We start from the raw sequence: 26,607 nt of genomic DNA, 5'->3' as shown, positions 1-26,607 counted from the left end.
GGGAGTTCTAGATATTTTGAGAGATTTTATGTTCATGGATTGAAAAAATTGTTAAGGTGACTATTCTTCCCAGATGAATTTTAGATGAAATGCAGTTCTGAATAAATGCTAATGGATAATTTTGTGGAAATTGACAAGCCGACTTTAAAATTTGTATGGAAATGTTAAGCCCCTAGAATAGCTTGAACAAGTATTGAAAAGAATAAGTTGAGGATCTTGAGTTTTTTTTAATATTTATTTTTTAGTCATAGTTGGATACAATACCTTTATTTTATTTATTTTTTATGTGGTGCTGAAGATCGAACCCAGGGCCTTGCACATGCTAGGCGCATTCTACCATGAGCCAAAACCCCAGCCCCTAAATTGAGGATCTTAAACCACTTATTTTGAAGATCAAGTTCAAAATTTTTTGACAAAATATGCCTAGGTCTTTCAGTGGTATAGTTAGGTCTAGCATGATCTGTAAAAAGACGCTATTAGAAACAGCAAAACAGAAGCTGAACTTTAACCCTAACTCACGCCATATCCCCAAATAAACTTAAAATAAAATGGGCAATAATACACCTATATGCAGAAGCTGAAGGTATAAAACTTTTTCAAAATAAAATGTAAGTCTTTTGGTAGAATGATTTACAACCTGGGCAAACTTAAGACACCAAAAGCACATGGCATTCAAGAAAAAAATGACAATTGGATTTCATCAAAATTAAAAGCTTGTACTCTTCAAGACCATTAATAATAGAAAAAGATAAGCCAGGGATTGGGAGAAAATGTGCACAGTACCAGTCCCAAAAGAATGCATATCTAGGACAGGCATAACTCTTACATCTTAATGAGACGAACATCCCAGTTTTTAAACTTTGAACATATATCTGTTTTTTTAAAAAAAGATACCTAATTGAGCCTGGGGTGTAGCTCAGTATTAAGGTCACTTGCTTAACATCTGTGAGGCTCAGCACACCTTTCAGTCCCCAGCACTGCAAAAGAAAAGAAAGAAAGAAAAAAACACTCCCAGGTATCTAATTGAACAATAGATATCTTTTTAAATGAATGAAAAGCTATTCAACATTATTAGTCATTGGGGGAAATGAAAGCTACAGTGTATTTATAGGATAATATATATTAGACAGGAGAAGTCCTGTTCACTTCTCTTGTAAGTCACTGTTTATTTAGTTGACTCTAATAAAAACAGTATTTGGAACTACTTGAAACTCTTGGTGACTTTGGAAATTATTCTTGTTAATCCCCTCACCACCACAGATTGAGGCTACTAGGCTTGTTTGTACATCAACATGCAAAGTAGTCATTCCCAAATATGAGCTCCTGCTTATCAGCAGGTTTTCAGCTCAATGCTGGATGTAAGGAGTCAGATTCTGTGGGCGGGGCCCTAATCTGCATTTCCACAAGCATTCTAGGTGTTTTAGATTCAGGTATACCACAAACCATTCTTTAAGAAATACTGGGCTGAAGAGTAACTGATCCCAGGAAAACACTTTAGATTTCCTAGCTTACAAAAACACCTGATGCTCCTAGAAAGTCCTCTGTTTCTTTTGGGAGTTGCCTGCTTAACTTTGACCTGACAGTTCTCCAAGCAGCCTGGACTATTTCCCACAGGATTTTATCTATCTCCACAGTTGCTTCCTAGCTCAAAGTCAGAAAATAGTCTTCATTCATTTCCTTATTCCCAAATAGTACTTTAGCAAAAAAAATTAAAAACAATATGAGATTTCAGAATAAATAATCACTGCAGAAAGCATAACAACATGCATTGTGCCCTTATAATGTCTTGAATCAGTGGAGGGTGTCCTTTCTATCTTCTTCCCTGGTTTATTTTCAACGTTACTTACTTGCAAACATTTGCTTTCTGTTACTCAAGCACTAAGCCATGTCATGCCTTATCTAAGCACAGCAGCGCCTTCTCCATCAGCTGTAGATACGTGACAGCTATGTTATTGCAGTTTGGGTTTTGTTAAACAAGATTATGCCTGTGTCAGCTTCTGTTGACCCACTTAAATATTAAACTCTTCTTTAGATTTGGATCTGCTATTGTTCTGAAATATGCATTTATTTATGAGGTTCATCTTTTATGCATTGTATCCTCTTTCTTACAGTCTGTGAGCATTCTGAAAATATCAGAGTAAAAATTGATGGGCACCACTTCTTTGGAGTATTTTATGGGAAAACTTAGCACAAAGCATAAAAAATAAAAGCAAAATCTAAGAACCTGAAAGGAAGTAGAATTGTCCTTCCTTAAAGATTATTTGTCTCCAGGGACAATCCAGGAGAGTGCTCATTGTGGCAGTACATATAGCAAGAGTGGAGTAATGTTAAAGGAATCTAGACAGACTGTTAAAACAGACTGGCCAGTGTGACTGATGGTAAGGTCAGTACATGAACATCAGTAACTTCATGCACACAGTAGTTGTGAATATCCACTTGCCTACTTGACAACACCGTCTAGATACACCATCTCAAATTAAATGTCTGAAACATTTTAATACCTTTGAACTTCCTCCCGTCTACCCATCTGTTTCCCAGCCCTTCCTTTCATGTCACAACTTTGTTGCCAGTCAGAATCTTACTAAGTCATCATTGATTCTTTTTTTCTTCTCTCACAGTCAGAGTTCAGCCATTGGCATAATATGTTGTGTCTAACTTCTGAAGAGTTTCTGAAAACAGTTGCTTCTCACTTACCTTCCCTTGTGGTCACCTGTAGACCAGGGACATACTCACCTCTTGTCTGAAACCCTACAGCAGCTCTCTGCTTCCTCTGCTGGGTTCCCACAATCTGTTCTTCACACAGTAGCCAGAATTAAGCTTTTCAAGTATCAGGGTATATCACTTATTTGCTCAAAACACTGTAGAGGCCTTAGTTACACGTGGATTAAAGCCATGCTCCTACAAGGAGGTCTGGTGTCAGTGCCTTGGCCTCATCCCCTGTCCCTCTTTCCCCTCTCCCCTTCTCCTTCCTTGTACTCGGTCCCTTCAGCCTCCTTGGTCTTCACCTTACAGGTGCATCTCCACTTCATCAGTCTCCACCATTTAGGTCTTAGCTTTTGACTCTCTGAGAGAGGTGTTCTCAGTTCTAACCATAGCACCCACTGTGTTTATCTTTATTTTTTAATTAATTGCTTGTTTGTTTACAGTCCTGGGATTGAATCTAGGGCCTTGCACATGCAAAGCAAGCACTGAGCTCCTTCCCCAGCTCCCTTTATTTTTAATTTTGAGACAGGGTCTCACAAAGTGCAGAGGTTGGCCTCAGGTTTGCAATCCCCCTGACTCAGCCTCCTGACTTGCTGTGATTACAGGCATGCATCACTGTGCCTGGCTGGATTTTTCTTTATATCCCATGGCATCTTTGTGCTGAATAAATGGGGTATTCACTTTTTTACCCCTCCTGGCCACTTCAGACATTTCCATTTGTGACTTGCAGAATAGACTCATGGTTTTGTGAGAAGAAAAAGACATTTCTTAATCTTGTTTGTACCTCTGGCATCTAACACAGTTCGGGTTTATATGTGTGAAAGAATAACTTAGACAACAACTATATGCAGCACTTTATTTTTTCTTGATTTGGATTTCGTGTGATTTTGAGTTAAACACTATTAAATCAGATGGGCTGAACAACATCTTGTTTTGAAGAAGTCAAAAGAGTTGTTCTGTTGGGCACAAAGAAGGGCAGAAAGTAAGAGGGAATAGATTTTGTACCTACCACTGTGCATGGCAGCCCGGTTGCAAGGAACTGTGCTCTTTTGTCCCAGTGTCTTTTGTTTTGTGCGTTAGTGAAGTGTAGTCTTATGTTTGATGTTTTCTTTCTTTTCTGTTCATATGTAGAAAGAGATGATCAGTCAGCACAGAGGAAAACTCCAAATTGGTAGGGCTGTTACTTCCGGCTCCATACTATCAGGACTATTTAATCTTAATGTAAGATTGAATTAAAGCCAAACTTCCTACATATTGTGGATGTCCTTGTCTATTTCTGCTGCCTTTCCTGTGCGTCCTGAAGGGAATTGCTGTGCCATCTTGGAGATTTGTGCTCTTGTGAAATCTGGCTGTGGTGAAAATGAAGCCCTTGGGTCTCACAGAGGGCTTTTGCTCGGGCATCATTCCTTAGGATAAGAAGAGCCAAACCTGCCTTTCAAACGGACTGCATTTCGAACTTCAGGGTGCAGAAGCAGCTGGCTTTAGGTACGCAGGCACTCCCGGCCCATCAGGGTTGGATCAGGGTGGTGTCTATAGCTGCTATGCAGAAATCTGGCTTACTGAGAAGGTGCAGTGCCAGGTGGGGTCACTAGAAAAGATACTCATCTTAAGCCAGAACATCACAGATCAGTGTGTTCCAAACTCCCAGATGAGATAGATGCTTTAGTTCTCAGTTAATTTTTTTGTTGAGCCCTTTACCATTGTAGTCATAATGGGATCCTAATTTTTGTTTCCAGATGTCTGTCAAGCATATGTAATTGTTTCAGTTACTAAGTATTCATCATACCTGTATCAGAAATCCAAATGAACATATTAAAGCATACTGTTACCAATTATTTCAACCAAATAAATTTCACCAGTCTATCTGAGCATTTCCTATTTTCACAGATAGAAAAAGTATTTCCCTTTTTAATTTTTTTAAAAGATACAACATCTATTGATTTCCTCTGATTAAAAAAAAAAATCAATACTCTAGGCCCCACTTTCCTTAAGGATTCCCCACTTTTCTCAGTACAAAAGCCAAGCATTTTGACTACTGTTTAGGGAAATGCGTTTTTTGAAGAACTGCTTCTTAAACTCTTTTTCTTTTAATTACAGTTTATCTCTGTACCGGGCTAATTGCAGGCCCATCAGATTTGAGCCACCAATGCTGGATTTCTATGAACAGTAAGTTTAACATTTTTGGACTCTATTTTCCTGTTAAACTATCATTTTATATGTATTTGTCTTGCCTTTGGCCTGTGTTATCTATGTAAGAAAATTATGTTCAAGTCACCAGGAAACAAATGTTGAATCTAGTTCAATTCTAGGAAACAACTATTAGGAGTCTATTATAATAATACTGAGAAAGTTTGAAAAATACCCCCCACATTGCACCCTTTGGTTTGGAGAATCTTATCTTCAGAAGCAGCATGAAACTTAGTAGGTTAACTTTTCTGATCAGCACTTTATTTCCTTTCTTATTATTTAAAAGTTTTTTTATGGGCAGAACAATAGTGATTTTACTACTGGAAGTCTAGGCTAAGGAAATAGTATTTGCTAGACGCATATGCTTTTTTTTTTTTTTTAAAGACACCGTACTGGGTTTGAACCCAGGTGTGCTTTACCACTGAGCTATAGCCCCAGCCATTACTTTTTGCTTTGAGACAGTGTCTCACTAAGTTGCTGAGGCTAGCCTGAAACTTGGAATTCTCCTGTCTCAGCCTCCTTGGTCACTGGGATTACACACATGCGCCAAAGTATAGCTTTTATACCTCACAACAGAGAAAGTATCACCAACCCAGAAAGGCCAGCAAAAGCAGATGCTACATACAGACCCAGTTCAAGAACAAAACTGCTTCCTTACACTGTCCTTATTGCTCACCTTCTACCTCTGGGACTCAGGTTTCACACATTTCAGAAACTTACGGAGAAACAGGGTTTTACTCTATTGGGCTCCAACCCGATTAAGCAGATGGATGAGGAGAGCACCTGCGCCATCAGTCATACCATCCTCAACTCCACCTCCTTCCTGGCCTCTGCCTCTAGGCCCTCACCCTGACCCCTCCTGCTCCAAATGAGTTCCTTTCCTTTGTTTTCTGGACATGAAGCCACCCATCTTCCAGGTTGGCCTGTGAGCTTTTAAAGAGCAGGCTGTAGAATTTCTTCTTCTGTCTCCAGAAACTGCCCCCCCTGCCTGCCCCCAATGAGAAGCCCAAAGGGCTTTGGAAGCCAGCGAGTGCCCCCATCCCAAGGTCTTAAGAGAGGGGTAGTAAGGGGTGAGAATTGAGGGATTGGGCAGCCCAGGTGAGCTCTTTTTGGGCAGGGCCAGTCACAGCAGTGCCACTTGATAAGTTAGCAGAAGTTTAAAAGGGACAAGAGGAAGCCATGTATGTTTCGGCTCAACTAATTAGAATCCCTGATAGGGTCGCAGTGAAGCTTGGATTTTGGTTCTTCATGTGTGCATATGCATCTGGCAGTGTGTTTTACTGGTGTGATCAGACTGCTTGGGCAATTTTAGACCTTTTTCCTTCATTAATATAAGTAATGCTGTCTACTACAAGCTTGTCCTAGATGAAAATTTATATGCTGAATAGCAGTCCTGTGAGTTTAACTGTTCCCTCATTCTTGGACATTTAGTTGTTTCTTTTTTCTCTTCATACCATTGCTATAGTGAATGTCTATGCATAAAGGCTTCAGTTTGTTTTTTTAATTTTTGAGGTTGGTAGGTAGGTAAGTAAATGTTAGACTATTTCCTTAGTCTAGATTTCCAGGAGTAAAATCCCTATTGTTAAAGTGTTGATGTTCATTGTCAAATTGCTATTTTCCTTACTTAGAAAGGTAGTTTTATTTATTTCACTGCCATTTACTCAGGTATCTATTGTTCAATACTTGGATATCCTGACTCGACAGATGAAAATCACAACTTTCTTTAATGCTATCAAAGTTGTACTTAGCTGTTTTTACTATAATAAACATACTAAGTTTAAATAATTTATAATTTAAAACCTAGAATAATCAAAATATATCAGTTAAACTTTTTCAGAATAATTAGCCACCAGAATTAAAAGATATTTGATAGCAGGTCTTTAATGGAGATTGTATTTCCACAGAGATCCCACAGATTTGCGGGGCTGGAGTGCAGATAGAAGTTTGCATACTTAATTGTGCATTTCTAGATGTAATCAGTATTTGGAAGTAGTCATTATGTAAATAAAATTAACTTGGTTGAGGGTTTAAAGACCGTGTGTTCAGATAGGCAATAAGTCACTATTTGGTTCTGTATGAGAACCTGTGGTTGGAAACGACTTTCACATGGAGACACAGGACCTTTAGGAAGCTGTTGGGTCAGGCGGGCTCTGCCTTCGCTGCTCTCTACTGAGTGGGATATCTTTCCCTGCTTGATACCTGCCTTCTGCCATGTTGAAACACTACAGGGAGGACTCCCAAGTCTCAGGAACTGCATGGAGGTAGGTTTCCTGTTCTTTATAAATTACCCAGAATGTGGTATTTCATCAGAGCAGCCCCGAATGGACTAAAATAGACTCAGTGCTAAAACTGCAAGGAATATATAGTTCTTAATCCACTTACAGAAATACGTCACCGAATCTCCTTACAAATGCAACATATTTAATGAAACAAGGAAAATATTGATGTATATCAGGAGAGTTCATTATTTTTCAAATCAAGACTGTGTTGTTTCCAGTGTGTCCTCCTATTTCAGAGTGAATCACATTAGAGACTGGGGAACTCATGCCGAGACTATGGCACTAAGCAGTATCTGTGGCACTTTGTCAAGAGATGTGGAAGAGGAGATCAGTGCATAGTATCAGGACTTCAGTCTAAAGTAGTGAGGGGGTTGTAGTGGGTGTAGCTCTTGCCTAGTTCTTGGTAGAGCATTTGCAAGTAGAATTCCAACTTTGAAAAACTTGGTACAAGTAAGTATTCTCAAAATATTCTTCAAAAAGTTATATGCAACTGTTTTTTTTTTTTTGCTTCAGTATTTGTTTTTTGAGAAAGCTTTGTAAATTTTATTTTGAGATAAATACCTGAACTAAAACTAGAAATTCCTGTTCCAAATTAACTGTCCCTCAATCCATCAAGCAATGCTCCACCACCAAAATTGGAGAAGTTGGAATAAGATCAAGCAAGATTCTGGATTGATGATCTTGACCATTTTTGTGTCAGGGATCTCTTTGGGATGGATGAAAGCTGTGGACCCTCTTGCTTCCTGTCTCCCAATACACAGACACACACACACACACACACACACACACACACACCACTTTGCATACAAGTTCAAGGAGTTTACAGACATTCCCCTTCAAGTCTACTAGTAGTGGGTTCTTTGGAGCTACTTAAGAATTCCCGTGCTGGGCCACGGATGATAAATCACCACCACAGAACTTATAGGAGTTGTATGCTAAGCAAGCAGTATAAGCTCACTGTAGTGAACTTTAAAAAATACTTATTTGTGGGGGCGGGGAGAGGGAAATAAAATGCTACTGATAATCCAAACATCTAGAAACCTTAAATTTGAGCTTGTTTTCTTTGGGGGTGGGTATCAGGGTTTGAATTTAGGCACTCAACAACAGAGCCACATCCCCAGCTCTATTTTGTATTTTATTTAGAGACAGGGTCTCACCAAGTTGCTTTGGACCTTTTTTTCCTGAGGCTGGGTTTGAGCACAACAATCTTCCTGCCTGCCACAGCCTCTTGAGCCGCTGGCGTGTGCCACTGTGCCTAGCTGAGGTTGCTTTTTGAGTCCTTTCTGTGCATCACTACTCATTTATTAAGTTATAAAAATATAACCATATTTTCTGAACATAGTATTTTATTACCTGCTTCTTGACTTCCTATGTTATGTATACTATTAAAAATTCCACTGACTTTTCTGTTACTTTTACAGTTTTAAAGAAAAGTAATATAGGTATATTTGTTAAATTCATTCATTGGAATTGTTTAAAATGTTTCTTTCTTATGATCAGTGCTGAATTTAATGGTTTAAATGCAACCATGCCTATTTCCTTAGCAGACTGTCCTGTTGAAGTTTTTAGTTACCTTTAGACTAGAGAATAATTTATCATGAACAAGAGGCAACTGATCAGAATAAAAGAACCAGTCTCTGACTGGAAAGAGAATAAATGGGATTTCTTAGTGGGACTAGTCCTTGATCATAGAGAAACAGAAATCTCCTGAGCTCAGAGAAACTCTGGAAGGTTTTCTGAAGACACACAGAAAGGAGGACAAACCAGTACAGTACAAACCAGGGTCAGGGAGCACAGTGAAGAAATTTATCTGAAGCATAGGGAAGTAACTGTTCCCTAAAGTAGCAGACTTATGCGTGATTTCAAAATGGTGGAAGCAAACAAAAAGAAAACTCTTGGCTGTGGTCTGAATGTTTGTGCGGCCCCTCCCCCCCCATCCATGTGTTGGAACTGAACTTCCTATGTGACGATGGTAGGAAAGGGGGCTCTGTAGGTGATTAAGTCCTGAGAGAGAGCAGGACTCTGAGGAATGGGTTAATGTCCTTGTGAAAGGTGCCCATAGAACTGCCTTGCTCTTCCCACATGTGAGTATAGCAGGAAGACCAGAGAGAGGGCCATTGCTAGACCCCAACCATGCTGGCCCTCGATCTCTGATTCACAGCCTCTCCAACTGTGAGAAACGTATTTCTGTTGTTTATAAGCCATCCATTGTATGGTGTTTTATTAATGCAGCTGAAAGAACTAAGGCCTTGGGTGCAGAAATGCTTTAAATAATGGGAGAACAGTCTGAGAACAGCTAAATGGGAAGTGTATTTTATCTCACAAAGGTAGAAGCAGATCTGTAGGAGCTAAGGGGTGTGGGCAAATGTGAACTTATGCATATAATGGTTCAGTTAGAGAAGTAGAAACAGCCAGAGATTCTTAATGTGTTTGTCAGAGTATGTATGTGTGTGTGTATGTATATATGTGTGTGTGTGTGTGTGTGTGTGTGTATATATATATATATATACATATATATATATATATATATATATATATATATATATATATATATGTATACGCGAGGAGGGTCTATCATAAGGAGTTGGCTTAATATGGTTCTAGGAACTAGTCAAGTAAGTTGAGATTCTGCAGGGGTAGGCAGCCAGGAGGGAAAGATCAGGAGTCAGCTGGACCTCCCAGGGTAAGGGCTAAAGCTTACAGTCTGTAGGTGGGACTTCAGGGAAGGCTCTGGGGAAGGGATACTGCTAGTCCAGCTGCTGTTTGGAGTCTCTCCACCCGCACAAAGTCTAAGCTGTCTTTGAAAGGGCTTCCAACTGATTGATAGGCCCACCCAGAGTAATATCCTCTTTGATTAACTTAAAGTGAGTTGATTGGGTGCTTTAATTATATTTGCAAAATCCCTCCTAGCAGTACCTGGATTAGTATGTGACCGAGTAGCTGGGAGAAGGGATACTGACACAGTCACCGTTGCCTGACCCCCATCTTGCAGCCCTTGGGAGAGAACAGGTGTAACTCACATTAACCATAAACAAGCTGGAAAGCAATTCTGGGGTCTGCAGGTTGGTGTCACAAAGCCACCACATGGTTATAAACCCAGAGGTTCCTAAATTTACAACTTTTATTGTAAAATATGGAAGGCAATAGGGTTGAAAATTTTGCTCAGTAATTTTAGAGCTGGGGTTCTTTTTATGAAACTTTACAGTGGTTTTAGGACAAAGAACATAAAACTGTACATTTTCACTGCCAAAAACAATTTCCAATGGCATCAGCAAGTAGCTGATTGCTGAAGGAGATCCAGAGATACTTTATGACACACCCTCTTTAAAGTATTGCACCTTTTTTTCCCCTCTCAGAAACGAAAAGCTTGTTAGATGGCTGAAGTTTTTTTCCATATATTTCTTTCTGCCTCCAAACTTTCCTGCTCTTTCTTAAAGGAATATTAACTGAAAAACAATCAGAGAATACCACAGCATAGAGCGGCCCACTTCACGCATGTTGCCTCGTTAGCCTCTCCCCACTTGTCTTTTGCTACCACTCCAGCCTTTTCATTTACCCTTAGGGAAAGTGGCCCTGTCCCTGACTCAGGAGTAAGTCCCATGAAATCTCAGTCAGTAATAAGCCCATTCTCGTGATCAGTTCAGGGATAGACACAACCCAGTTTTAGGCATTTGTACCCAGGGACTTCTGGAAAGCCCCTCTCCCCAAAAGGAGACACAGGAAAGAAAGCATCCTCTTCCTTGCTGGGACTTGTCTGTCTGTGGTGCCGGGAACTGTGGCCCCATCCTGCCATCAGTGTTAGAGCTGAGCAGTTTGTCTCACAGAATGGAAGAACAAAAAGGGCTGTGTCCTTGGGAAGGCTTGTCCAACTGCTGAGTTCACAGGCCCTGGGCCTGCCCCCCTTGGGTCTCTCTGTTAGGTGACACTTCTTAGTCACATCTTCCTTGATCTTTTGTGCAGTGCACAGTGCTGCTGACCTCTTCCTCACTCAGATATTTCTTGGCCCCATTCGTGTGAACCACCCTCTGCTTTCCTCCTGTGTCTAAGCCTCTTCTTCCTCCTTCTCTTTCAAGGGCTTCTGTCCCTTTACACGTCCACTGCCTGCCTCTGCTCTCCCACCTCACCCAACGTGTCTGGCATATGCCTGTGATTTCCCCTTCCCCATACCCCACGGCATCACTCACCGTGATAGTGTCACCAACGTCACTGTCATCGAAACATATTTCTTGCTGCAACTTCAGTCTCTGAGTGACCCCACCAGGTGGGAATCCGGGGGGCTTCCTGTCATTTGCCCTCAGAGCACTCCCATCACCCCCACCACACCTGTGACTGGAGGGGCCTTTGCTCATCCTCTCCTTCTCACTGCCCCCCCTTCTCCTAGTCCAGGCCCCATCACTTCATATTGTCCTCCAGCACAAACCTGCCATTCTCCAACTTATGATCCATACTGTCAACAGAAAAATCCTCTTAATATTAAAATCTGATCATGCCACCCCTCAAAAAAAAGTCCTTTAGTCATTTCCTATTGTCAAAAGGTAAATGCCAAATCTCCTGTGTGCCCACCACACATGTGGAGAGCACCACACCATTCCTGAAGTCACTAAGGTCTCCCTGAGTTCCAGGAATCATTACGCATACTTTGAGAATTTCCCTCTAGCAGGATTTTTTGGGGCATCAGGGACTGAACCCAGGGGCACTTAACCACTGAGCCACATCCCAGCCCTTTTTATTTTTTATGTTTTATTTTGAGACAGGGTCTTGCTAAATTCCTTGGGGCTTTGCTTAGTTGCTGAGGCTGGCTTTGAACTCATGATCCTCCTGCCTCAGCCTCCTGAGTCTGTTAGAGCCATGCACCACCACACCTGGCTCTAACAGAATTTTTTTTTTTTTTTTTTGGTGGTGCTGAGGATTTAACGGGAGTCTCCACACAGTTGGAAAAGTGGAGAGAACAAATGGCGGATTTGCTCTTAAGGACTCAGCAGTGGGGAATGCTTCTGCCATGTCTGCTTTGTATCTTTGTTATTTGTGAACTGTTGCAGCACAGCAGACACACAGGGCCTTTCCTTCCCTGATTGTCCCGCAGGAGATAATATAAACCAGGTCATTCTGCGAACCTAACATGTGAGACTCTGTTGTTTGGTCAGTGCCATAGTCATCTGGTTGTCACAGAGGTTAACTGAAACTTGTCGAAGTAAGTGTGACTGTGCTGGAAAGAGTCCTGAGGAGGTCAGGAATCTGCAGAAAGGCCAGAGGTACAGTTGCCCCTTGGGATAGAGGGTCTGCATGATCAGCACCCCCCGGACTCCTCTCTGCCCATCATTGTGCCTCTCTCAGTTGGCTTACTCTCTGTCACTGCCAATGTCCTTTTCCCTCAGTGATGGAAAGAATCCTGTGACTGCTTCCAGACTTGCACTCCAGAGCTTTCTTCCACTGGGAAGCACTTGCTTCTGCTCCTTTAGCATAAAAAAGCTCAGTGTAGAGCCCAGAGTGATCACAGTCAGGTGTGAACATCCACCACACAGACCAGAGGGGGTCTAGCAGTGGACATCTCCAGGTGCCATTCCTGTATTTGTCGGAAAAGCCACTCCTCAGCCTGTTGAACCCCAGGGGCCAGTACCTGACCAGCCAAGGTGGAAATCTTCTGCACCCGTGGTCTCACGTTGACCCCACAGAGGTGGAATGGATCCCCACCTAAAGTTTGGTTAGGATACCAGGATGATGTCACACATGCACTAAGCGGGTTTGAAGTGGTCTGATAAGCAGATGTTCCTTAACTTACGCTGGGTGTATGTCTCCATAAACCTTAAGTTCAAAATGTTATTAAGTGAAAACCTGTGTAATACACCTCGCCTACCAACAACAGCTCAGCCTGGCCTCCCTTTTTCCTTTTTCTTTTCTTTTTTTGTTTTTGTTTTTGGAAATGGGGCCTCAAGCATGCCAAGCACCCACTCTATACTGAACTGCAACACCCCCAGCCTAACCTCCTTTAAATGTCCCCAGAACCCTGACATTAGCATACAGTTGGGCAGAGTCATCTGGCACAGAGCTTTCTTCAATAGTGTCACATTCTCGTGGAATTTGTGAAATACCTGGCACCAGAAAGCACTGGCAGCACAGCCCAGTGCCAGTCTCAGTTGCTTCCCCGTTGATCTGTGGCTGACCAGGAGCTGCAGCCACATAGTGTGAGCCAAGAAAAGATCCACATTCAAATGATGATTCCTATTGAATGCAGGCTGTTTTTGCACCATCTTAAGCTTGAAAAATCCTAAGGTGAGCCGTCAAAAGTTGGGAACCATCTACACTTATGTAAGGACACTTTCTGGAGAAACCACGGCAGGTTCCCAAGCAGGTCAGAAAGTGACTTCAGAGAGCAAAGGAAGGAAATTTGCTTGGCTTTTATTGAGACTCAGGGCCGAGGCTGGTGGGGGATTCTTGCACGGTCTATACTTCTCACTAGGGCCTGGAAAGGCTGTGGGCTTGTCTGTTGGCTTGCCTGGATGTAGCAAGATGAGGGGCATCAGTGGGGCTTGGAAACCACCGCTGATAAGCATAAGAAATGAAGGGAGATGTAATGTGTGTTGGTAATTTTAATAGCCAGTGGAGTCATGGTCCTCACTACCCCTGGCATCTGCTAAAGGATTTCAGGCCCTTTGGTAAGAAGGCAATGAGAAGTCCCTTTGCTTCTGTAGACCACCCTCCAAGTGGCTCCTCCCCACCTTGGTCAGCCCTACTGCACCCTAGAACTGAAAACTCATTCGGTTAGCGTCTTAATTTTTCATCCTTTCGTTTTTTCCTTTTTCATCCTGACTCTTCAGGCCTACTTTTCCTGCCTCCCTCTCTCCCCCACCACCAGCAGCCCACTGCAGTAGCCCCTTTCTCTTTGCACCCCTCCCCCACTGATTTACACCAATTCTGCTAAATGTTCTGTTTTCATAACAATTTCTTTTTTCAAACATTTATTGCAGACTGTAAAAGACGCCTTGGTTGGAAACTTGTTTTCCTGAGTTCTTCAGCTTATATAATTATTAAGGGCAGAAAATCTTGTTTTCAAATCCAAAGTTTGAAATGGCTACTTAGTGTCAAGACTGGACATTTAAATGATTGTCACTAAAAATGGAAGTCTTTATTCTCAAAGTAAATTCAGTTAATGAAGGTGCCCCTCTCTATGGACTTGGGGCATTCTTGGGAAGGTCAGGCAGGCCTCCTTTCTGAAGGAGTGTTTGATGCCCCTTGGCCTTTCAGTTGCTGGCTCTTCGGTCTTTTTGTAAGAGCCTTTCCACCAATGTGTTTCTGAATTGATGGTAGGATTTTGTCATAATTGAGTGGTACAGAGTACAGCACATTGATTCGGCCCAACTTCCTGCCAAAAGCTGTGTAGAACAGAGTGCTGTGTCCCAGCCATTCAGAAGGTTTGTCTAAGGGTACTTGCTAGACCATTTCTCCAGCTGTTTCCTGGCATTTAGTGTCATATTTCGTGGCATAGGAAACTTGCCATTGACCACAAAATTGCAGCATATTTTCCAAGCTGGTCTCATCCATACTGGTTGTTCCTAATTCTTTAGAGCCTCTAACTCTTCTAGAATACAGACAGTTAGTGGCTAGTTCTGTTGCTGCAGCGCAGAGAACAGCTGTCCACTTGCATCAGCCTGGTTCATCTATAAATACTCGACCCTGTCCCCTTTGTGCCTCCTTCTGTCTTTGGAGCAGCCAATAATGGAAACAAACATGACCAGCATGGGCTGTGTCTAGAAATCTTTATTTTTATATTCTACCTGTCCAGCCAAGCAGGTCACACAGGCTGCGTGTGATCAGCAGAATTCTAAGATGGTCTGCAAATGTTCAGGTCTCTAGTAATGTACTGATCACACTTTTTCCCCATTACTCAAACACTAACCCAAGTTTCCCTGTCAGGATTTACAAAGTATAATGAAGGTCCCAGATCAACTGACCTTCAAGAGAGAGAGATTCTCTGTTTGGGCCTGAACTAATCCTTGAGCCTTTTAAGTGTGTTTGCAGCAATTGGGAACAGAAATGTTGGAGATTTGAAGCACAAGAGGTATTTGATGCAAGGGAGCTACTTCACACTGGTTTTGGAAATAGAAGAACTGAATAGCTAGAGGTAGAGCAACCTGAATTCTGCCGACAATATGAATGGGTCTAGAAGAGAACTTCAAGCTTCAAATGAGAAGCCAGCCTGCCCACACCAGGAGGCAGAAGCCTGAGACCCTCAGCAGATAATGCAGCCATTCTTAAAGAATGCTACAACAAGTGGTGTTGCTTTCAACCACTAAGTTTGTGGCAATTGGTTACAAAGCACAGAAAAATAATGCACTGTGTATTTATAAGCATGTGCCATAGTCCTGAATCTGCTCATGTCACCAAGGGAAAAGGGTGGAGCATGGAGCCTCCTTCTGCTTCCTGCTGGGTACACTGCCCAGAATGAGAGGCAGCCTGCTCTGTGCAGACACTCATGCCTAGAATGGCCTGCTTATGCCCTCCCTCTGTCCTTGTTACTCCAGGCTTCACTGAACAACCTAAGTACGTGACCCATCTCCTCTGAGCAAGAGTTCGTCTCTATGGGACATGGCCTAGGGCCTTTCCTTTCTGCTCATTCACTGAAGAGAGGGCAAGGCCAGCCTCAGTGGCACCGTGGACTCCTGTGTTTTTGCTCCAGCATCCTCTGATACAGCAGGCCCTCTGCAGCCCTGTCTTTTTAAAAGATACCTCAAAGACCTGTCCATCTTATACCTTGTTTTCTCCTTAGCTGGGACTGATTAAAGTCACACAAGGGATAACATTAAGAAAAATTCACAGGGTAGTGACTGATTGATATTTAGCCTGAATTCTATTTGGATTGTAGCTGAGCATATTTTAAAAACACAGTATAGAAGTGGTGAACTTTCAGGTTGAAAGGAGTGTTTTTATTCTGTACTGTCATTGTTCTTCCATATCTATACAAAGCTTGAGGAAGAAGACTTTCTCTTCTATGCAGTACTATTGACAGCTTCTTCCTGCAGTGTCCTGGCCATAGTGTGAGGCCCTGCATGGGTTTGTACCTGCTCGCCTGTTTCAGAGTCCTGAGTTCCCATCTAGGATCCATGAGCCAGTTGGTTAAGGGGTCTAAAAATTGAGCAGGTTGGTTGCTTCTTATTTGAGGGTCTGAGAGTATTTAGCTTCCTGCTCCATAATGCCAGAAGTGTCCTCACAAACCTGCTTTCCTTAGCCTGCCATTGCCAGTCAGAACCCAAGCCCTGGTTCCACTCTTAATCTGTAGCAGGCTGTTGAGCCATGGAACTACCGTGGGCCTTGTGGTGGCTGGGCTGTAAGCCAGGGAGAGATGTTAGCCCAGGTTTCTGCTTTCCTATGTAAAGCAGAGATACTAGTTTGTGGAATCCCAGCTTTCAGGGCAGTCTGGTACAGCCTTCCCAGGAGAGTTGCTGCAGTAGGGCCCTTGGCCGGGGAGCATCAGCCCGACTTCTGCAGAGCAGTGGCACTCACAGCTTTCCCCAAGCCAGGCCTGGTTTAGGCCTCAGAGGCAGCCTCAGCCACAAAACTCACATCAGCTTGTAAAGAAATCCTCAAATGGTATATGAAATAAAGCAGCATGAACTGTTATCAAAACCTTTTTTAGAAGTGTGATTTGTATACAAAAGACAGTGAAGAGTTCTTAACTTAGGCATTTTTTGGACCCTGTTGTGTATTTTGGGTAATATGGAAAAAAGATATTATCATTCCATTTCAGGAAAGACAGAAAATGTAGAGTCCCAGATTCACCTGTAAATGAAGCCACAGAAGAAATGGGAACATATAGCCACTTGGATTTTGATTTAGATGATACAGCAGATGAAAAGCAGATTAAATGTGTGACTGCTGAGAGTCAGGTACATGAGTACATGAAATTCTGACCAGGGTTTCACTTCTTTATTTCTCCTTTTGTTTTGAGGGCTTTACTCAAGAATGTCTGTGAAATGCTAATTAGGAAGTTAGACAAGATTATAAGTAAACAGACAATATTTCAACTTGGACAAATAAATGCATTATGAGTTATTTATCATAATAGCTACCTAATGAGTTCCCTAACATTCTATTGTTAAATAGCATTTGCTAACATTTTTTTTACAGTGGATTATCGAGGGATATGTCCCAGTGTACTGAGCTCCATATCTGACTAAATAGGTTTCATCTATCATTGATGGTTAGATAAGAATCAACTGGTAAAACCAAATTGCATTTTTCTAATGCAGGCCACCAATGTAGGTCTTCAGCAGACTCCTTCCACTTCATTGACCTTGAGGAAATAGCATACATAACAAAGCCATCTTTACTGACTTCTCGTCACTCTGTAGTTTGGGGGAGAAAAGAAAGCCACCAATGCTTTATTTAGGTTTTTTGTTTGTTTGTTTTGTTGTTTTGTTTTAATTTTAGTTGTAGTTGGACATAATACCTTTATTTTATTTATTTTTATATGATGTGGAGGATTGAACCCAGTGCCTCACATATGTGAGGCCAGGATGTACCACTGAGCCACAACCCCAGTCCCCTTTATTCCATTTTTATATGGTGTTTAACAATTGTAGAGTTGCTTTACTTTCCATAGAATTTTTGTTACCTCACTGTAACCTTATCTCTACTTTTTTTTCCTTTTTTTGTATGATATACTTACACAGAGAAAAATGTATGACAAATGTGTCTTTACATCCACCACACAGCTGGAGAAAGAGAACGCTTGTCAGCACCTAGACCCTGTTCTGTATGTGGCCCTGGTGACAGTTTCCTTGCTCTACAGGATTAACGACTTTTCCTCAGTCTTCTAATCATTTCTAAATTTTCTTTACTGTTATATTGTATAAGCACACATTTCTAAATAGTACATTAGTTTTATCTGTTTTTGAACTTACTTTCCCCAGTTTTGATTTAGAAATACTTTAAACCTACAAAACAAACAAAGGATTTAGTGTATTCTTGTATGGCTTGTCAATTGTGATCACAGGTGTCCTGTGTGCCTTGTATATCTGTAAGGACAAAACATTGCTTTTGTTCTTGGTGGCCTCTAGATTCAGACAAGATAGAAATCCATGCCTCAGGAAGGAAGGCCCCTAAAAAATCAAGACTTTGGGCATATGGTCCAGCCTGCTCTCTCCCTGCCCAAGAGAAGCTGGAAGTTGGAATTTTTCACCTTGTTGTGCTGTGCTATGCCGGGGGTGGAGGCTCTAGAGAGTTGATGTACCAGATTTTCCTACCAGCTATGATGCAACAGGTTTCAAGTTCACTTGGGGTGAGACTCTTAAACTAGTTTGTGGGTTTCTCATGAAAAGAGTTTTTTTGTGTATTAATTTGGCATCTCAGTGGGATAAGGAGGTCTGGGTGTTCCATTCTCTCCTCTTGCTGATATCCCTCCCTAGCCCCCATTGTCCTCTGTTTTTGTAAATAAAGGTCTGTTGAAACACAGCTTCATACCCATTTGTTTACATTTTTGCCTATAGAAATAACAAACAGAAAGTCTGAATGGAAATAGAAAATCAAGAAGAAATTTAAAATTTTGAGTAGACTTATAGCAATTAAAGAGTTTAAGTTAATCACCAAAAATCTCCCAGAAAGGAATCCCTGGTGCACATAACTTTACTGGTGATTGCTACAAAACATACAAAGAAGAATTAGGCTCAGTCATTCACAGACACTCCTAAACAATAGAAGTGTACACTTTCCAACTTAGTCTTTTTGGCCTGTATTGCCCCTCATACCAAAACAAGTCAAAGGGGGGAGGGACACAGACAACTATCCCTTCTGAATAGATGTGCACTAATTCTCCACAAAATACCAAACAGAATCCAGCAACATACAAAAAGAATTGTACACCATGACCAAGTGGTTTTAATCTTAAGAATGCAAGCTTTAGTTTAACATTTGAAAATCAGTTGATGTAATTCACCATACTAATATAAGAAAGGGAAAAGAAACATGTCAAGCACAGAAAAAAAAAACATGAAAAATGCTGTATCTTTTCATAATTCTCAACAAATTAGGAATAGAAGGGGAATTTCATTAACCTAATAAAGAGCATCTATGAAAACCTGAAGGCTGGCTCATTCTTACCATACAAAGAGTACAAAGTTCCCCACTAAAATCAAGACCAAGACAGTGATGCCTGTTCTTGTCACTTCTATTCAATATTAAACCCCAGGTCTGACCAGGGCAACTAGATGAGATAAAGAAACAAAAGACACCCCTGAAGGAAAGGAAGAAATAAAACCGTCTGTCTGCATATGTTGTGCACTAGTATGTAGATATTCCTTAGGAATGCATTTTAGGGAAAAAAAAAACATTAGAACTAATAAGCAGGATTATTAGGGTTACAGGATACAAGATCAATATACACACAAAAAAAACCCCTATTTTTGTACATTGGCAATAAAAAATCTTAAAATTAAGAAAATTCTATTTACAGTAACATCAAGGAAGAATAAAATACTTAAATGTAAATTTGACACAATTAGTGTAAGGCTTGTATACCGAAAACTAGAAGTCATTACCAAGGGAAATTAAAAAATAAACAGGAAAACATTCCATGTTCATGAGTCAAAAGACACAAATTGCAATGCCTCCGCAGGAACGGGAGCAGAGAGGACCATTAATTCACCTGCATACGGCCTGCTGAGGGACTTCTAGCAAAATTCCGCTGAAAGGAGACCTGCCGGGAATTAGTAAGTCTATTAGAGGGGTCACTTTGTCCCAGACGAGTGAATCTCAGCAAGTGAAACTCAGCAGGAACTCACGGCCTACGCCGAACTCCAGCTGCTGCCCACACTTTGCAGCGTACTTACAAACGGCCACAGCCTGCTTGGGCCCCAGCCGGCCTAGCGCAGAGGTGGTTCGGTGCTGCAAACGACCACCCCCTCTGACCACCCCCTCCCCCCCCCACCGGCTCGGCGCTGTGAACAACGAGCCCCACCCCCCACCCCTGCCCCGCCACGCTCATGTAAACAGCTCCCACTGGGACGCAGTCCCGCCGGCTCAGCCGAAAAACCGCTGCTCACACATTGCAGGGAGCATACGGAAGGCTGGGTCCTGCCTTCCCAGCTCTGTGAGCCGCCTTTGGCGGTTCGGCACTGGAAACAACCACCCCAACCCCCAACCCCGTGCTCATGTGGACAGTCCCTGCCTGCCGGGCGCTGCTAAAGGCCCCACCCACCCGGCTCTTGCACGGGGGAATCAGGAGTGGCGCGGGACCCGCAGCACGGAATTCCGGCTACCGCTATCACCAGTGGTGACAACTGAGGTCTCTTGCACCAGCTTCCAGGGGCGTGGCTACCAGAGGGCAAGCAAATTTGCTGGGGGTTCTCAGCCCCAAGCTCTACAAACTTAGGGTCCAAGGGAATGGCAAACAGGGAGAATGTGCCCAGGCGTTCTTGAAAACAGGGCTCACAGGAACAGCAGACTTGGTGTGTAGCCAATATTGTGGTGCACTCACCGGTGCACTCAGGATTAGAGACCCGCCCAGTCCAGGAGGAAGAGCTGATGCACAGCGATTGGCTCCCGCCTACTGAGAGGAGAAGCGTGGCCCGGTGGGCACAGCTCCACCTACTGGAAGAATAGTGAATCGAACTCTAAGACTGCATGTATTTTTTTTTTTTTCTTTTCTCTGGTCTCCTGTTTTATTCACACTTTTGATGATCTCTCTCATACCAGAATTGTAGTTAACAATCTGAATTGATGAGTCTAAAAGACTGCATGTATTAAAAAAAATTTTTTTTTATTGGTTTTGTTTTGTTTTTGTTGTTGTTTTCCCCAAATTTTTTTTAATTCATTTTATCTTATTTTTTAATACTAATTTTCATTTTTATTATTGCAATTATGATTTCTTTTTAATTCTTTTTAATTTTCTGTTTCCTTTCTCTCTCTCTTCTTTTCTTCTGTCTTTGCATTTATTTTCAATTCTCATATTTCCCCTTCCTTGAATTCTGCCTGCTTACTCTCATTCTCTTTGGTGACTTATTCCCTCCCCCTATAATACCTTTCCTCCCAAGCAGCAAATAAATTTATAGGAGTAATCAACAACTCAGTAGTCAAACAGAACAAGAAGCAATATGAAAAAGCAAGGAAGGAAAGGAGTACAAACAATGCAGGAAGGCCTAAATATCCAGGAGAATATAGATTCATCAGAAAAATGGTCATATAAAGACCTCAAGGAATACCTTAGACACATGGAATGGAACCTTAAAGAGGATACGAGACAGCAAATTCAAGCAGCAAAAGAACACATTGAGAACGAATTACAAAAACAGATAAAAGAAGAAGTTAAGCATCTTTATCAGGAGATAGAGATTATAAAAAAGAATCAGACAATAATCTTAGAAATGAAGGAACTTATAAACCAAATTAAAAACTCAAATGAGAGTATCACTAACAGAGTGGAGCAAGTAGAAGCCAGAACGTCAGATAATGAAGACAAAATATATCATCTTGAAAAGAGTCTAGCCATAGGCTGGTTAAAAATCACGAGAGAAGCATCCAAGAGATATGTGATAACATTAAAAAACCAAATTTAAGAGTGATCGGGATAGAGGAAGGCACAGAGATTCAAACCAAGGGAATGTGTAATCTACTACATGAAAGAATTACAGAAAACTTTCCAGAAATAAAAAAGGAAACAGATATACAAATTGTAGATGCATACAGAACACCGAGCATACAAAATCAAAGTAGACCAACGCCAAGACACATTGTTATGAAGATATCCAATATACAGAACAAAGAGAAAATATTAAAAGCTACAAGAGAAAGGAGGCAGATTACAATCAGGGGTAAACCAATAAGGTTAACAGCGGATTTTTCATCTCAGACACTGAAAGCGAGAAGATCCTGGAACAACGTATTTCAAACACTGAAAGACAATGGATGCCAACCAAGAATTCTGTATCCAGCAAAATTAAGCTTCAGGTACGACAACGAAATAAAAATCTTTCATGATAAACAAAAGCTAAAAGAATTTGCAGCCAGAAAACCAGCATTGCAGAATATCTTGAGCAAAACACTACACGAGGAAGAAATGAGAAACAATAACCAAAGCCAACAGTGGGAAGTGCCCCAGTAAAGACTGACAGAGGGGGGAAAGCTAATCATGGAGAAATAAACTAAATTTAAAAAAAAAAAAAAGAGAGAGAGACAAATAATCAAACATGGATGGAAGTACAAACCATATAGCAATAGTAACTCTAAACATTAATGGTTTAAACTCTCCAATAAAGCGACATAGACTGGTAACATGGATTAAAAAAACAAATCCAACAATATGCTGCCTCCAGGAGACACATCTGACAGGAAAAGACATACACAGGCTGAAGGTGAAAGGTTGGGAAAAAATATACCATGCACACGGTCCTCGCAAACAAGCAGGTGTGGCCATCCTCATATCGAACAAAATCGACTTCAAGACTAAGTTAATCCAAAGGGATAAGGAAGGCCATTATATACTGTTAAAAGGAACCATTCACCAACAAGACATAACAATTATCAATATTTATGCACCAAATAATGGTGCTGCGACGTTCATAAAACAAATTCTCCTCAAGTTCAAGAATCAAATAGACCACAATACAATAATTATGGGTGACTTCAACACACCTCTCTCACCATTGAACAGATCCTCCAAACAAAAGTTGAATAAAGAAACTATAGATCTAAATAACACAATCAATAACCTAGACTTAACTGACGTATATAGAATATATCAACCATCATCAAGTGGATATACTTTTTTCTCAGCAGCACATGGATCCTTCTCAAAAATAGACCATATATTATGCCATAGGGCAAACCTCAGTAAATATAAAGGGGTGGAGATAATACCATGCATTTTATCTGATCATAATGGAATGAAACTGGAAATCAATGATAAAAGAAGGATGGGAAAATCCTATATCACATGGAAAATGAACAATATGTTACTGAATGATCAATGGGTTACAGAAGACATAAAGGAGGAAATCAAAAAATTCTTAGAGATAAATGAAAATACAGACACAACTTATCGGAATCTATGGGACACAATGAAAGCAGTTTTAAGAGGAAAATTCATCGCCTGGAGGTCATTCCTCAAAAAAAAGAAAAACCAACAAATAAATGATCTCACACTTCATCTCAAAGCCCTGGAAAAGGAAGAACAAAACAACAGCAAATGCAGCAGAAGGCAAGAAACAATTAAAATCAGAGCAGAAATCAACGAAATTGAAACAAAAGAAACTATTGAAAAAATCAACAAAACTAAAAGTTGGTTCTTCGAAAAAATAAACAAGATGGACAGACCCTTAGCCATGCGAACGAAGAGAAGAAGAGAGAGAACTCAAATTACTAACAAACGGGATGAAAAAGGCAATATCACAACAGATGCTACAGAAATACAGAAGACAATTAGAAATTATTTTGAAAACCTATATTCCAATAAAATAGAAGATAGTGAAGACATCGATAAATTTCTTAAGACATATGATTTGCCCAGACTGAGTCAGGAGGATACACACAATTTGAACAGACCAATATCAATGGAGGAAATTGAAGAAGCAATCAAGAGACTACCCACCAAGAAAAGCCCAGGACCGGATGGGTATACAGCGGAGTTTTACAAACCTTTTAAAGAAGAATTAATACCAATACTTTTCAAGTTATTTCAGGAAATAGAAAAAGAGGGAGCTCTTCCAAATTCATTCTATGAGGCCAACATCACGTTGATTCCGAAACCAGACAAAGACACCTCAAAGAAAGAAAATTACAGACCAATATCCCTGATGAACCTAGATGCAAAAATCCTCAATAAAATTCTGGCGAATCGGATACAAAGGCACATCAAAAAAATTGTGCACCATGATCAAGTAGGATTTATCCCTGGGATGCAAGGATGGTTCAATATACGGAAATCAATAAATGTTATTCACCACATCAATAGACTTAAAGATAAGAACCATATGATCATCTCGATAAACGCAGAAAAAGCATTCGACAAAATACAGCATCCCTTTATGTTCAAAACATTAGAAAAACTAGGGATAACAGGAAATTACCTTGACATTGTAAAAGCTATCTATGCTAAGCCTCAGGCTAGCATCATTCTGAATGGAGAAAAATTGAAGGCATTCCCTCTAAAATCTGGAACAAGACAGGGATGCCCTCTATCACCACTTCTATTCAATATAGTTCTCGAAACACTGGCCAGAGCAATTAGACAGACAAAAGAAATTAAAGGCGTAAAAATTGGAAAAGAAGAACTTAAATTATCATTATTTGCGGATGACATGATTTTATACCTAGAAGACCCAAAAGGGTCTACAAAAAAACTACTAGAACTAATAAATGAATTCAGCAAAGTAGCAGGATATAAAATCAACACGCATAAATCAAAGGCATTCCTGTATATCAGCAACAAAACTTCTGAAATGGAAATGAGGAAAACCACTCCATTCACAATATCCTCAAAAAAAATAAAATACTTGGGAATCAACCTAACAAAAGAGGTGAAAGATTTATACAATGAAAACTACAGAACCCTAAAGAGAGAAGTAGAAGAAGATCTTAGAAGATGGAAAAATATACCCTGTTCATGGATAGGCAGAACTAACATCATCAAAATGGCGATATTACCAAAAGTTCTATATAGGTTTAATGCAATGCCAATCAAAATCCCAAAGGCATTGCTTGTAGAAATAGATAAAGCAATCATGAAATTCATATGGAAAAATAAAAGACCCAGAATAGCAAAAGCAATTCTAAGCAGGAAGTGCGAATCAGGCGGTATAGCGATACCAGATTTCAAACTATATTACAGAGCAATAGTAACAAAGACAGCATGGTACTGGTACCAAAACAGGCGGGTGGACCAATGGTACAGAATAGAGGACACAGAGACCAATCCACAAAGTTACAACTATCTTATATTTGATAAAGGGGCTAAAAACATGCAATGGAGGAAGGATAGCATCTTCAACAAATGGTGTTGGGAAAACTGGAAATCGGGCTGGGGATGTGGCTCAGGTGGTAGCGCGCTCGCCTGGCATGCGTGCGGCCCGGGTTCGATTCTCAGCACCACGTACAAACAAAAGATGTTGTGTCCGCCAATAACTAAAAAATAAATATCAAAAAAATTCTCTCTCTCTCTCTCTCTCTCTCCTCTCTCACTCTCTCTTTAAAAAAAAAAAAAACTGGAAATCCATATGCAACAAAATGAAACTGAACCCCCTGCTCTCACCATGCACAAAAGTTAACTCAAAATGGATCAAAGACCTTGATATCAAATCAGAGACTCTGCGTCTGATAGAAGAAAGAGTTGGCTACGATCTACATATAGTGGGGTCGGGCTCCAAATTCCTTAATAGGACACCCATAGCACAAGAGTTAATAGCAAGAATCAACAAATGGGACTTACTTAAACTAAAAAGTTTTTTCACAGCAAGAGAAACAATAAGAGAAGTAAATAGGGAGCCTACATCATGGGAACAAATATTTACTCCTCACACATCAGATAGAGCCCTAATATCCAGAATATACAAAGAACTCAAAAAATTAGACAATAAGATAACAAATAACCCAATCAACAAATGGGCCAAGGACCTGAACAGAAACTTCTCAGAGGAGGACATACAATCAATCAACAAGTACATGAAAAAATGCTCATCATCTCTAGCAGTCAGAGAAATGCAAATCAAAACCACCCTAAGATACCATCTCACTCCAGTAAGATTGGCAGCCATTATGAAATCAAACAACAACAAGTGCTGGCGAGGATGTGGGGAAAAGGGTTCTCTTGTACATTGCTGGTGGGGCTGCAAATTGGTGCGGCCAATTTGGAAAGCAGTATGGAGATTCCTGGGAAAGCTGGGAATGGAACCACCATTTGACCCAGCTATTGCCCTTCTCGGACTATTCCCTGAAGTCCTTAAAAGAGTGTATTACAGGGATACTGCCACATCGATGTTCATAGCAGCACAATTTACAATAGCTAGATTGTGGAACCAACCCATATGCCCTTCAATGGATGAATGGATTAAAAAAATGTGGCATCTATACACCATGGAGTATTATGCAGCACTAAAAAATGACAAAATCTTGGAATTTGCAGGGAAATGGATGGCACTAGAGCAGATTATGCTTAGTGAAGCTAGCCAATCCCTAAAAAACAAATACCAAATGTCATCTTTGATATAATGAGAGCAACTAAGAATAAAGCAGGGAGGAAGAGCAGGAAGAAAAGATTAACATTAAACAGAGACATGAGGTGGGAGGGAAAGGGAGAGAAAAGGGGAATTGCATGGAAACAGAGGGAGACCCTCATTGTTATACTAAATTACATATAAGAGGTTGTAAGTGGAATGGGAAAATAAACAAGGTGAGAAATGAATTACAGTAGAAGGGGTAGAGAGAGAAGATGGGAGGGGAGGGGAGGGGGGATAGT

The 26,607-nt window shown here is 40.9% G+C and overlaps 1 protein-coding gene across 1 annotated transcript in view; it reads left to right on the top strand.

Moving 5' to 3' along the window:
• The window catches only part of LOC143380027 (transmembrane protein 131-like), a 152,403-nt gene that overhangs the window by 9,324 nt on the left and 116,472 nt on the right, over nt 1-26,607 (top strand). The window contains 2 exon segments of the mRNA XM_077105160.1: nt 3,835-3,874; nt 4,801-4,869. Coding sequence (XP_076961275.1) covers nt 3,835-3,874; nt 4,801-4,869 — 109 coding nt within the window.

This window comes from Callospermophilus lateralis, chromosome 14 (genome assembly GCF_048772815.1).
Source record: "Callospermophilus lateralis isolate mCalLat2 chromosome 14, mCalLat2.hap1, whole genome shotgun sequence".
Classification (NCBI taxonomy): domain Eukaryota; kingdom Metazoa; phylum Chordata; class Mammalia; order Rodentia; family Sciuridae; genus Callospermophilus; species Callospermophilus lateralis.
Note: the sequence above shows the minus strand (reverse complement) of the source record. Positions and strands in the feature narration are given on the sequence as shown.